This window comes from Myotis daubentonii, chromosome 3 (genome assembly GCF_963259705.1).
Source record: "Myotis daubentonii chromosome 3, mMyoDau2.1, whole genome shotgun sequence".
Taxonomy (NCBI): Eukaryota; Metazoa; Chordata; class Mammalia; order Chiroptera; family Vespertilionidae; genus Myotis; species Myotis daubentonii.
The window spans coordinates 176,114,646-176,129,498 of record NC_081842.1 but is presented as its reverse complement, the minus strand read 5'-3'; the positions used below and the strand labels follow the sequence as shown (position 1 = coordinate 176,129,498).

At 35.5% G+C, this 14,853-nt stretch overlaps 1 protein-coding gene across 6 annotated transcripts in view; it reads right to left on the bottom strand.

Moving 5' to 3' along the window:
* Positions 1-936: 936 nt before the first annotated feature.
* TM2D1 (TM2 domain containing 1) overlaps positions 937-14,853 on the bottom strand; it is a 29,164-nt gene continuing 15,247 nt past the window's right edge. Inside the window, exons 5-7 of one of the 6 annotated variants that reach the window (XM_059689336.1) lie at positions 14,490-14,563; positions 6,236-6,365; positions 937-3,174 (exon numbers count right to left, since the gene is read on the bottom strand). In XM_059689336.1, the coding sequence (XP_059545319.1) occupies positions 6,255-6,365; positions 14,490-14,563 (185 nt within the window). In that variant the 3' untranslated portion in view covers positions 937-3,174; positions 6,236-6,254. Of the gene's footprint in view, positions 3,660-6,233; positions 6,366-9,569; positions 9,782-11,995; positions 12,161-13,545; positions 13,874-14,489; positions 14,564-14,853 lie in introns of those variants that run through there. The other 5 variants (XM_059689334.1, XR_009451966.1, XM_059689333.1 and 2 more) reach the window with 5 other exon arrangements.

Below are 14,853 nucleotides of genomic sequence, written 5' to 3'. Positions count from 1 at the left end.
TCTATCCCTCTCCCTTCCTCTCTGTAAAAAATCAATAAAATATATTTTTAAAAAAATATGAGTTTAGTGAAACACCTTGCACATGGGGGGCAATAAAAGAAATTCTTAATAAGCTAAAGTCTTGAAGATTTAAAACTTCTCCTTAATATTTCTTACGTATTTCCCTGAAAATATTTTCTAGGAAAGTAACATTCCTCCTCCATCAGACAATGACTAGCTTTGAAGGCATTGATACCTTAAGAATTAAAATACTGGGCTCTAGTTAAGAAGATATAGGAATGAGTAACTCTTGCCATGCTGATTAACCCTAACAAGTGCATTATTCTAGGGCTCAATTGGATACTCAGTGCTGTTCAGAATTTTTATTCATTCATACTTAGCAACTTTTCTTTTTCCAAATTGACCCAATTCCCTCGCCACAAGGAAGAAAAAAGACCATTATGTGATCTTCCTACTTACTCCTTAAAACTCTTCTCTCTTCTCTTAAAGCTTTCTGGAGGGCAATTAAGTGCTTTGGTCAGCTATTGTGCCAAACGAACAGATTTCTTATCATTCCAGTCCTCAGCACCAGCACCCTTTTGCCAAGTCTCCTTCTCTAGCTCCTGGGAGCAGCAGTCAGCAGGATAGAGCTGTGTCCTGACTGCAGAGCAAGAGGTAGTTGCAGGTCACTGAACAAGGTACTTGAGAGCTGACTGAGGTTTTGTTTGAACGTGGGTTTAGGCTACTTGACTTCATTCTTTCTCTGTTATCTTGGTTAACTGAGACTGTACGTATGTATCAAAACCTTTAATATGTGATCACTTTTGACTAAGAATGGACAATTCTAGAGAAAAAAATCAGACATGCATGTTATTTATTGGAATTACTTAAATAGCAATAAGGAATTACATAAATAAATTATGATACCGACATGGAATACTCTGCAGGCATTAAAAATGATTTTGTAAAAAATCTTTATTGAAATAGAAAAATCTTTACAATGTGAAGACACAGGCTATGAAACAGTAGGTATGTGTAATTTCTGTGAAAAATGAACATACATGCATGAAAAAGGTACTAAGACACACATAAAAATATTAATGTTACCGTTGAGCTGTGAAATGAGTTTTCCTTTGTACTTTTTGGTGTTTTCCCAAAATTTCTTCAGTAAGCTTGAATTTTGTACATAGAAAAAATGCAAAATGGATGCTGATTTAATGAGAGATAGGAAGAGGGAAGGTGCCAGAACCCTGGGGAGTATCTACATTGAAGGTGTTTGAGGAAGAGAACATCTTAGACTTGTGCTTTTTAAGAACTAATTTTCCTTCTTACTAGTTTCTTGCTATTATATCTATGTTAGCTTCCTAACTGCCTATCTGTCTTATAATGCTTAGCCTTAAGCATCTAGGTTTAAATAAGAAAAAAAGACACAGAATTTTTTTGTACAAAACAAAAACATACCCCAAACAAGCATTTTGTAAAGTCCCAGTGGCCCGAGGAGCAAAAGCTGGCATGCACAGAGCAGACTCTGAAGTCTGAAAGTGGTCCTTCCGTTTACTACAGTGTAGTAGGAACTCTTCCTGGGTAAAGAGGGACTTCTGGAAATTGTATTAGCATTTGTAAATGGGTCTATAGAAATACTGTTTCTATAGAATTGAAATAATCCATTCCATCCCACCCTAGAGGGTTTAGGAGTAAAGACTGAGCTAATCCATCTCATACTTGGCCACTGTTTTAAAAGCAGGGTTATTATATAAAACATCTCATACAGAGGCCTTCACATATAATTTATACTCTCACACACTAATAGCCAAAAACAATAGTGTTCCATTAAAGTAAAAACAAACAAACTGTATTCACATGCATTAAATTCATTCACATAAAAAAAATTGAAAAAAAACTAGTTAAAGAATTATATATAGCTCTAGCCAGTTTGCTCAATGGTTGGAGCGTCAGCCTGTGGATTGAAGGGTCCCGGGTTTGATTCTGGTCAAGGGCATGTACCTTGGTTGCAGGCTAAGTGCTCTTGTCATGTAAATTTAGGATATTACAGTGAAAATAAAGTTTAAACTTTTAAGAATGTATTGTGAAAAAACTGTATTTCTAGATTGTATCAATGACCCGGAGTACTACGGCTTACTTCACTAAATATTTTGAGAAACCTGCTTTAAAACAGACTTCTCACCTGGCCACGTTAATAACTGTAACAATTATACAAGAATCGATATTACTTTTCAAGACTTGACTGCAAGTATTTCTTATATAATTGAACTTACATGGCTATGAAAACTTAATGGACTTTTCAAATCTGGGCTTAGGTGATCCTGAAGGAACTTCAAAGTACTGTTTGCAACCAAAAGAATCTAGGCAATACTAGCAAACAGGCTCTCCCAGCTAGTTTAACTGTAGCCAAAATATTATCACTATAAAGAAGTGGATCCCAATGAAATATAAGCTCTTTAAGGGCAGAGATGCTTGTGTTTTGCTCCTTGCTGCATCATAGCATCTAGGACAGTGCCTCCTAAATGGTAGACACCCAGTATTTTCATTAATTAATGAATAAGAGACCATTCCTGATATATATTAGGAGTAACCCAAATTTGCTTTATATATCAATACTGAATATCCTACCAACTGGAGAATCTGTTACTGAATGACTAACATGTTATGAAGCTAACTGGACTATACAATATACTTTTGAGTAAAAGGGGTGATAAAAAAATGTTGGTTTCACTTTTGAGAAGTCCGGCTTCAATAATTCTGAAATTGCTCTGCCTGTTTCTAAAGAAAGCACGTAACAGGATTATGGGGACATAACATTTCATGTATTTCCAGCTTCTTAAACACAGTAAGAAAAGCCAGTGCTAACATGCAGGTGCTGCTTCCTTCAGTCGCTGTGCATCACTTCAGGCGCTTGTCCAGCAGCTGCCTGGCAGTGCTAACAGATGGGAAACATTAATCTTCTGTTCAGTGTTCCCACCTTGTCCATCCAACTTCAAATGTAACTGCACTGAGCTAGATGAGTCAGCATCTGGTCTTTCAAAAGCTAGTGCAGCACTCCCACAAGCAAAAAGGAGAAAGTTCACACTTCAGAGGCCTGAACCAATGCCAGAAGTTCCCATGTTGCCTCAAGGTTTCAGACTCCCTGATGATCTTCAGCTCCTTGGATACCAAGGCAAAGACAGATCTGAAAAGCTACAGAAAACCAGGCGGTTGTCATACACTAGACTGCACCCCAGGCAATATAAATGGTATTTGTTCACACCACGGATTAACTACTTTGAAGGATCAAAATGCAGAAGACAGCTACTTTCAACATTTAAGGTTTCTTAATTAAAGCACTAAAAAATGTGAGTAAGTCATACTTTTATTTTTCAGAAGCAAAAATGACAAGTGGCAACTTGTCTTTGGAAAAGACATTACAGGATATCGGGTAATAAGCTATCTATCTCATAGAGACAGTAGCCTAGGAAAGACTATTATTATACATACAGCTCTCAAAGAAAGTCCTATTAAATAAATCTCAGGATAAAATGCTTTCAACTAAAACAACAAAACAAAAGCATCATCAACAACAAAAAGTTACAAAGAATCTGTAAAGTGTTATGTGAAGAAGGAAAAAGAAAATCTGGAAATCCACATACTGGAAGTTCACTATTAAAATTAATCAGGCATGAAACCTAAAACAGAAAAAATAAATACATTAAAGCACACCATTTTTTAAGAATCCAATGAGGTTACTGTAGATGCACATTGCAATGCTTCATTTACCTAAGACATTTTTCCTTACTTTTGGAGCCCTATTGTATACATTATAGAGAGATTATATGAATGACAATGCAGAGATCTGCCTTCTCAACAGGCCTTTAGAGTTTTAAATTTTAAATTTGAGTCTGGAATCTCAATTAAATGTCTCTATAATAGGCTACAGAGAATGGAATTGCTTTTTTAAATTACATTTGCTTAGGCCCTGGCCCTGTAGCTCAGTTGGTATATAGGTCCCAATATACCAAGGTTGCAGGTTCAGTCCCTGGTCAGAGCACATGCAAGAATCAACCAATGAATGCATAAATAAGTGGAACAGCAAATCCATCTCCACCTCTCTCTCTTTCTAAAAATCAATTAAGAAATTTAAATTACATTTACTTAATTTTTACACATTATGGTTTAAGAACAATCTACATACTTTTATTTTTCTAATATATTTTTATTGATTTCAGAGAGGAAGAGAGAGGGAGAGATAGAAACATCAATGATGACAAAAAATTCATTGATTGGCTACTTCCTGCATGCCCACTACTGGGGATTGAGCCAGCAACCTGGGCATGTGCCCTGATTTGGAATTGAATCGTGACCTCCTGGTTCATAGGTTGACACTCAACCACTGAACCACATTGGCGGGGCCAATATCATACTTTTAAATGGGATACAATTTACAGTATGAAAATGGGTTATGTGAAACTATTCAACCCTTCTCATAAAGAATAATAATTTGCAAAATGAATAAGCTTAATACAAAATTATATAGTTGTTGGGGTTGGATTGGAGTGGGAAGGGACATGGAGAACAACCAGTGGAACTCACAGAGTTCTAGATGTGAGATTCAGTTTCACACCGACTACACTGATTGTCTTAGTCTCAATTTGTTCCCTGGTCAGAAGAGGCAGATGGGATCTCTAAGCTTCATTTCAATTATTTATTTTATTTCAATTTTTTCATTTCAATTTTAAACCAAAAAATTCTTACAGTTTATTTTAAAAAAAGATTTCAAAACTTTTTTGACAATCAGTTGAATAAATTCCTCAGATCTAAACAGGGTCAATCACTGTTCAAACTTATGACAATATCTATAAAGCATATTCCATAATTTTACTGAGAAAAAAAAAAACCTACCTTAAAGGCAAAATTATACTTCATATCCTATTTATACACTACAACATAGAAAATAAGTGAAGATTCCCTTCCTGGCTTATAGAAGCACTCTCTGAGATAGAGTCAACTGAAAACCTTAGGACTATGATGTGGCCAAAACATCTAGCCTGTCTCTCTCTGCCCTGTCTCTGAAAGCTGCAGACAGTTCCAAATGAACAGTCACCTACGACGTATCCACACTCCCCACGCTGCATAGGACTTCTCCATTATAGAGAATGATTATACCAGGAAACTGTTTTCCTGAGAAAAATCTAGCATTACTGGAAGATTACTTATTAGACTAGACTAATGTACAGTCACGGAAATAAAAACCTTATAGTAGCCGAGAGAACCAGTGTTAAATCAGGAAAACTAATGGTACCTCTGACTTCTCAAAGTGTATTACCTATTTAAAGCTGATAGCAATTAACAATCTTCATGGGCAGAGCTAAACTTTAGGTTAGAGTAAATACTTATAGTAGTTCAGGGTTGAGGTCTATCAACTTTTCACGTTTAGGGAAGAAGAAAAGAAAAAGGTTTAAAGATCATATGGGCCCTGGCCAGGTAGCTCAGTTGATTAGAACATCGTCCTGATATGCCAATGTTGCATGCAGGTCAATCCCCAGTCAGGTCACATAAAAGAAGCAACCAACCACCGGTGTGGCTCAGTGGTTGCATGTCAACCTATGAACCAGGAAGTCGTGGTTCAATCCCCAGTGGGGGGCATGCAGGAGGCAGTGATGGATGATTCTTTCTCATCATTGATGTTTCTATCTCTCCCTCTCCCTTACTCTCTGAAATTAATTTTTAAAAAATGTATACTTTTTTAAAGAAGCAATCAATAAATGTATAAATAAGTGGAACAAATAGATGTTTCTCTCTCAAATCAATCAACCAATCAGTCAATCAATTGATTTTTAAAAAGATCATATTGAGCCTATGAGAGAAAGACAGCAGAAAAAATAATCTTCATTGAACTACCTACAACACATGCTTTCATCATAACCATATAATACTATGGAATATCTTTTTGTTTTGATGATATTCTTTTTCTTGTGAACTTTGTCCTTTAACCATATTCATTGTAAAGAATGAGAGTCTGAATTGAGAACTGCAAGAGCAGTGAGTATACATGAAAATGCTTTACAAAGGATTAGAGATTTCAGGTACAAGCAGACCTTTACAAAGGATAAGAGATTTCAGGTACAAGCAGACTGTGTTTCCTGAGAAGCAAAAGGAGAGATTTGAACACTAAATGGTCTCTTCAATTTCCTCTGGCTCTCAAATTCTCATAATTCATACAGATAATATACTATAATGAAGATTACATATATATATCACTTACTGTTTCTTTTTAAAAACATTTATGGATACAGCTGTGTTTTTCTAAATGTCTCATTAGTAATACTCAGTCTTGTAAGTCTGGTTCCATAATAATCTATAATATAACTGCTTCCATCCGAAGGTCCAACAATCTAGAAAAAATATTTCAAAATTAATCATTTTACCAAAGATATTTTCACAACACTTTGAGTTTATTTTTATAGTTGCTAATGAAATTATTCAGTAGTACCAATAATGTAACTCAAACTAACTCAAGCAAAAATAAGTAATTTAGTATCTCATAGCTAAAGAAGATACGAGGTAAGTTCACAGGGTCAAATGAGCTGCAGGAACCAAGGCCTCGAGGGCTGAAATTCCATGCCCATGAGGACTCTGGTTTGGCCTCCCTGCCTCTTTGCATAGCTCTGCTTGCCTTCATTCTCCCAACAGCTCCAGATTCACTTTTTCACAGCTCAGCAGACCCCAACAGATGTTTATATACCAATTCCAGGGAAGAACTGTGACCTGCTTGGTATATATGCCTATTGCTGGACAAATTATTGTACCCAAGAGAATAAGATTAATACGATTGGCAAGGCCAGACTTCCTGTGGGAGAAAAGGCAGTGTGACAGTCCTGCCAGAACCACATGGAATGGAAAAGGAAGAGGATAGAAAGAAAAAAGAAAAATCCACATGCTCATTACAATCATCTTGTTCTCTTAATCACATTTTTGGGAATACAATTAACATGATCTCTACAAATGATCCTTCAAAGCAGCAACCTTCAAAATGTAGCTTTAGGGACCTAGCCAGTTTGGCTCAGTGGACAGAGCATTGGCCCTCGGACTGAAGGGTCCCAGCTTCGATTCCGGTCAAGAGCATGTACCTCAGTTGCAGGCTGATCCTCAGCCCTGGTAGGGGCACATGTGGGAGGCAACCAATGGATGTGTCTCTCTCACATTTTTGTTTCTCTCTCTCTCCTCCCTTCCACTCTCTCTAAAAGTCAATGGAAAAATATTCTTAGTGAGGATTAACAACAACAAAAATGTAGCCTTAGGGATTACAAAGATTAACCAAGGTGTATGTGAGCCCAGATAGTTCTAAGGGAATCAGTTTTGAGATTCTTAATTCGATTATGTACTCTTGGTAAAAATGATATCCCTGATGCTATGGTGGAGGCATCAGGCTAGTACCCTTCCCCACTTCCTTTTCACTGTGGCTCTTTCTCCAACTTGACAACAGTAAAGACACCTCCCATCAAAGCATATCCAGAGTCTTATGATGACACATTGCCTTGAGGTATAAAGACCTCTGATGTGCCTAACAAAGAGATAATTCAAAATACTGGACTTGGGGAAATCTCCGTTAATTAAGAGACTAAAAATATGCTCTTCCATTTCTTGTTCAAAGGGATGCATTCCTAATATCACTTTACTTTTTTTTTGCTTAAAATTATTTGCTAAAATTTGTAACCTTTATGCTGTTTTGATCAATTGTATATCATTAGTAATCACAATGCAAATCTTTTCATTTTAATGAGTAAGATGCTTTCCCGGTCCTGATATTTTAAATTCTGTGGTATTTATATTCTATTAGGTAAATTTTTTAGTTACTGTAAGTTTTATTTAAATATATCAATATTTATAAACCAGAAATTACACCCTTTGCAACTATTTAAATTTATGATGAAAAACTTAAATGTCAACTTAAAAACGTACAAAGGGTAGGAATTTTTTAAAAATTCTTTTAGGGGTTAAACAACTGGAGTTTAATTAACACTGCCGTAGAAAATTCTTTGTTTTTAAAATGAATTTGGTTCTAAAAACTATTCAACAAACACTTAATTCCTATAATATTACAGATACTGTGCTAGGTGTTATACACACAACAGCAGAGGATACAATCTCCGCCAACAGTGAAAGATGAATGTCAATATTCAAAGAACACAAGCACTTATGTGCTAGATACCAGGCTGGGTACTGTAACGCACTTTGACTTACTTTGTAAAGTTTAAATTGATTTGGCTTCCCATTTATGAATGTTACTAATGAATTTAAGTAAAACTTAAAACTTTTTTAGTGGCCAAACTCACAGAGAAAACCACTCTAAGAATTAACACAAGAAAGAGAAAAACGGGTGACTAGAAGTAACAACATGTTTTGAGATTGTATAAGGGAAACAAAAAAGGCAGTAGATATATTTTACCAAATCAAATGGTAAAACATTGTCTAATTTGGAATATGTGCATAGATTAGAACTGGGCCTACTGTCCTATTATCATTTTCTTCCTATGCCATCTTCTTTGACAATCTCACTTCTGTTGAAAAAGAAAGTATTCAGAAGTTGGAAATAAGGACAATATATGACAGGGTGACCCTTTAGTAGCATGCATTTCTTATAAGCTCATCTGAGGCTCACGTGGCTCTCTCAAGAAATAAAACTATTTACTTGAAAACCGATTAGGGCCCAGATGCTTTATAATCTTGTCAAGTTAGCAGTTAACATGTAGAAAAATGATAGGGTCGTTTTTGTTTTGTTTCCCCCGTCCTGTAGAAAAGATACCCTCAGAGTTTAGTTTTATTATCTGCAAATGCATGATCCAATTTTGTCTCTAGTTTAGCAAACTATTACAGATTTCTTTCCCTCAAACTCCAAGACTCTAGTTCCTCAGCACCTAGTTCTATCATGGTCATTCCAATCCTCCCTCCAGAGACTGGTTCAGCCTGGGCCTATAATGGAATCGCCTGTGAGATGAGTTCTGTGGGGGCTTATTTGCCCTTAAGAAGACATGTGTGAGAGGAAGGTAACTATGTAAAAAAGTGATGCCTCTGACGATAACTATGTAAGAAAGGGATAACCAAAAGACCTGAAGATGGCAAAGAGAAAGAGGAAGGAAAGAGAGAAGAGAAGGAGGGAATGAATGGAAGGAGGAAGAGAGGAAGAGGAATAAGGAAGGAAAGATCTGGGTCCTTTATTATGTCCTTCATAATAAATTTAGTCCTTCAGGTCTAAATTAGCAAATCTTAGAACTACCTTTATCTCCAGATTCTTGGTATCCTATATAATAGAAGCCTAATATGCTAAGTGTCCAACTGTTTCATTCAGCCATTTGACCAGTTGCTATGACACGCACTGACCACCAGGGGGCAGACGCTCCCTATGGTAGGTTAGCTTGCTGCTGGGGTTCGGCCGATGGGAAATTAGTTTGTACAATGGATGTTAATGTCCCTGGTATGAGAAGCCCTAAAACCAAAGCAAAGCAACTTCTTTCCCTCTCTATATTAGTTTACTGCAGCTACTATAACAAATTATCACAAACTTAGTGGATTAAAACAATATAAATTTACTCTCTCACAGTTCTGGAGGCCATAAGTCTAAAATTAAGGTATCGGCACAACCGTGTGTCCTAGACACTGTAGGGGAGAATCCATGGTAAGCTTCTTCTAGCTTCTGGTAGCAATCAGCACTCCTTGGCATTCTGTGGTTTGTGGCCACATCACTCCAATTTCTGCCTCTGTCTTCACACTACCTTCTTTTCTGTGTCTGTGTCTTTTCCTCCTCTACTTCCTTTAAAGACACTTGAATTGAATTTAGGGCCCACCCAGATAATCATTTGATTTAAAGACTGGTTAGCATTAATCCTTAATGACCAACACAAACATCACTTCTCAAGAAGTGAATAATATTTCCCATTATATCTCCTGAGGAAAACAGAGCATTGGGATTAGTCTCAGAACCAGTTTAAGATATTCTTTGTGTATGAACATTCCTTTCATTCACAAAGTAAAAATCTGCCCATAGCATAAGTGAACTGAGAGCTACCTAATTAAGGTCACATGACACAAATGATCAGTCTCCTCAGTTTTCCAGTTTATTTCCCCAATTAATCACACCAGGGTTAAATAAATAATACACTGAGCTATTTGGAAGACTTGCTATCTACAAAATGTCTACTGGTTTGTATATATTGCTGTCCTACATCTAGTGAACTATCAAGGACTTTGACCAACTTTTCCCATGCTGGTAATAGATTTAGGGTGATTACATGTTTAGTCATTCTTTTGATCAATAGCATGTTATTTCACAGGACAAAATTGGCTTACACAGAAGTGAACTCTAACCCTAACTTTATTTATGCTCTGAACTGAAAAGGCTTTTAAAATTTTTAGTAAAATTCAAAGTACTTAAGATAGCCGGGTTAACTTTTTTATTTTAAACCTGCAGTTGTCAAGGAAATATTTTATGTCGAATAATAAGTGAAATCTTATCATCAGACCACACTCTTGGGATAGTTAGATCATAAGTTCCTTTAGGGCAAGGATCTCAATTTATTATAGCTAATTGTGCTCATTAAACTCATTTTCATTGATGGCATAAAACCTAATATTTACAATTTATCATGCCAACTTTTATTTGCATTCATTACCTCTCAAGTGACCGTATAAAACTTAGAGCTTTAAGGCCCTAAAAAAAAAAAAAAGCAATCACTTTTTTAAAACTACCATTTTTAGCTTCTCATCTTCTCTGTAACTGGAACAAAGCCACACTTTCACAAGGTAATGCATACAGTTCAAATCAGCAAAAGTTTTTGAGGGCATACTCTATGTTTAGCAAACTACAAGTGCTATACAGGATTAATAAGTCTTTTTTTTTTTTTTTTCTTCAAGAAGTTTATGCGTGAAAGTTCAGATCTGGTGTAAAAGTTAAGAAATAATATAAAAGCAATATATAATCCAATGCTAAAATGAGTTACATAGCCGAAACCGGTTTGGCTCAGTGGATAGAGCATCGGCCTGTGGACTGGAAGGTCCCAGGTTCGATTCCGGTCAAGGGCATGTACCTTGGTTGCAGGCACATCCCCAGTGGGAGATGTGCAGGAGGCGGCTGATCGATGTTTCTCTCTCATCGATGTTTCTAACTCTCTATCTCTATCCCTTCCTCTCTGTAAAAATTCAATAAAATATATTTTAAAAAAAAATGAGTTACATATATTAAATGCCACACTAATGAGATACTTTATAAATTTACTTGTAAAATTCATAAATATCTTGGAGATTATGCAGCTTTTCTGAATTTCTGCTTATGTAGTTATTAGTCCTTTAAGGAAATCTACTCTGTAATGTCAATAGGAATGAAAATGAAAGTGATTTCTTCCATAATGTATAGAATTTTTAAAAATTGTCACAAAGAACCCAACATACTTTCTTCTAACAACTTTCTATATTAAAACTACCCTTCTTCATCTTTCTGATTTGTGGCTGTCTTGTCTCCACTTAACAGAAGAAACGTTCTTTTCTTTTTGTTTGACAGAGTACATATCCTAGGATTGGGTGTAATTTAAAATGTCCAGATTGTGTGAAAAAAGAGGTTTAAATGGAATCCAAATATGCTATTTTTTCTGATTAAAAAACCTTAAATTGTCTAATCCTTCATGATTACACAAACATATACAAACACAAAAGAATGAGTGTTTTAAAATCTTTGGAAATGCCTTATGAATAATTATATTGTAGTTATACACAATAGTTACCTATAACTGAAAGACAGTAGTCTACACATGTACCACTGATTTAGTTTTTTGGTTGAATGCACAAAATAACTGAATTAATTCTATGTATTGTTTCATGCCATTCATTCACATAGGGCCACTTGCATATTTTTAAGAATAACAACAACAACAAAAAGAAAGAAACTTTCAAGTTTATTAACAAGTAGATAAACTCATGGAAATATTTTCAGTATATATAGCAATATGTAAAGCTTACTTTAGTAATGTGTGATTGTACTCTTTGGTTCAAAGATGAAATAACTAGAGCTATTTTTTTAAGAGGATTTTTCTGGATTTGTGTTATAGACACTGTGAAGCAAAGTATGTTTTTATAGGTCTTGAATTCATGCACAATATGTTTCTGGGATCACAGCCCAATAGAAAAACACTGCAATTCACTAGGGAATAATATTTAATGGGAAAAAAATCAGGGATAGAGAAAAAAAAGAAGAAAAGAAGAGTAAACAAAAAGATCATGAGAAGTTAGAAAAAAATATATTTGAAACAGTTTCTGATTTTTATAGTAAAATCTTATTTGATTTGCTGAAAAAAAATTTTTTTAATATAGTCAACATCACATGTTAAGTATATCAAATGACATTTAAAATAAGGCTACAGGTCTTATTTGGCTGCATTTGAAAACTGATTTATTTTTCCTCCAATCTAAAAGCAATCTAAAGTGGCTGTACCTATTGAAATGTCTTATTTAGGAATATTTATTGCAGAATTTCAAACATTCTAAATCTACCTCAGTAATTTTTTAATGTAATAGTCTCAATGCCAGATCTTCAAGAAAATATTTGTTCTGAAAAGTTTAGGCATACATGTACCAGAAAGCAGTAGCTAAATCAAGTAAGCTCTCTAATTTGATATCCTATATAATAAAAGGGTAATATGCAAATTGCCCCCTCAACTGGGAATTAACCAGAGTTTGACCAGGAGGCAGGGTTGACCACCCCAGGACCCCTCCTCCCAGCTGGCCCCGTCCCCAGTGGCCCCCCACCCCAATTGGGGGCAGGGTGGCTGGCCAATCTCCCAGGTCCCCGCCCCACAGCTGGCTTGATTGGCCCGATCGTGGGCCAGCTAGACCCCATCCGTGCAAGAAAGCTATAATGTAATGATATCACCAAAGAAAGAACCCAGTGTGAAAATATTAACTAAATGGTTGACACTGAATTCTGTATATCTGAAAGAATCCCAATAATACATTAAGTTCCTTGGATCCTCAATTAAAGTGAGAAACCATCTCAAAGCATATGTGCCAAGTACCTTAGCCTCTTCATGTCTGCTTGCCTGTCCCACAATCAGAGAAGGCAGGATATTTGGTTAAGCATGTTTATGAATAAAGACAGGAAAATTCCAACTTTAAAACCAAATATTTTCCTTATTTAAATTCTGGTACCTTATTGGTCCATATGTTGCCTCCTCCTCACAGTATGGTACCCTCCTCACAGTATGCTACCAAAACCTCCTAGACTTTGACTTTCTTTTAAAGCATAAGGATAGCATCAAGCAGACTGAACTGAGGAGTGGAAACACTGTATGAGAAAGAATACAAAACTAATGATGATCAAAATACATACTGACACACTTGTTGAAGATATTAGGTGCTCCATAAATGCTTGCTGAAATGCTGTTTTGTGACATTTGTTATAAATTCATCTTTCTCTAATTTAAGAATCCTCATGAGTTAACCACAACCAGTTCAGTATAATTTAATAGAAAACATCTGGTGGCACTTTTAAATGCCTAGGGATAGCATTTCACAAATTATGCCTGTCTCCATAGCACTGTAGTAGCAAAAAATGAGGCAGACACAGAGAAACAGAGATGAATATCAGGAGAGTCCTGATACATCATTTTATTATATTGATTTGATCTTACCGGAGACCAGCCCCACTCTTCAATTATCTACAGAGAACCCAAACATTCCTTTTCTCTTTTTGTCTTAAGATAGATAGATTTCGGTTTCTATAATTTGCAACTAAAAAATACTAATATTGAGTGCTTGTCCAATGCAAAAGAAAATCTTGTTTCTGCCTCCAGGTGTCCATATGTAAATATCAAATCCCATCAGTATCCTAGTATATAAATTGATCATGTGTCTGTGACTATCAGAAAAAGAAACAATAAGTTTGAGAAATAAGCCCAATCCTTCTTAGAGATTCATAATACACACTATAAAAGATTCTGAGAAGTTATCCAGTAAAAAAAAAATCTCTTTAAATCATTTTAACTCACATTTACAAATCATATTTGATCATAGAATCCTTTTTTTATGAAGTTATATCTTTTAGAACTACTAATTGGAAGAGCACAAATTGGAAAATGCTACTTGGAAACATGGCCGTGATCCCTTGGATATAGCATCTGAAGAAAAATTGAAAAAGCATTCTTAACCGCTACCTAGTATATTTAAAATATATCAGAAGATCACAGGCATCAAATTTGAATGTAAAAATAGTTCATCTCCTAGATAAAAACTAACTTACGACTTGGCTGATGAGGCTCAGTGGTTGAGTGTCAACCTATGAACCAGGTCACTGCTTGATTCCCAGTCAGGGCACATGCTGGGTTGGGGGCTTGATTCCCAGTAGGGGGCGTGCAGAAGGAAGCCTATCAATGATTCTCTCTCATCATTGATGTTTCTCTCTCGCTCCCTTTCCCTTCCTCTCTCTGAAGTCAATAAAAATGTATTTAAAAATAAAAACAAAAAAAATAACTTACCTGCATTGAAATAAGAATGAAGTCAATTAGGCTCCCAATTCCACAAAATCCTACAGTGCAAAACTTTAACAAACCTAGAAAAGAAGGTAAGATCATTTATACCTGGGAAGTCTTATAATTATTAACAAACTTTTCCATTTCCCAATAAATCATTACATATAATACAAACTCTTTATATCAAGAATATAAAATTAACACTTAAAAAAATCAAATCTTCACCTGAAAATGAGAAAAGTTTAAAGGTTCCTCTATATAGAAAAACCACAACAAAAATAAATATTGGGAACTGAAAGAAAAACTCAACGTAATCTTACAAAATTTCTTAAGAGAAAAGGCATGAGGAAATAAATCTTTAAATCTCAGT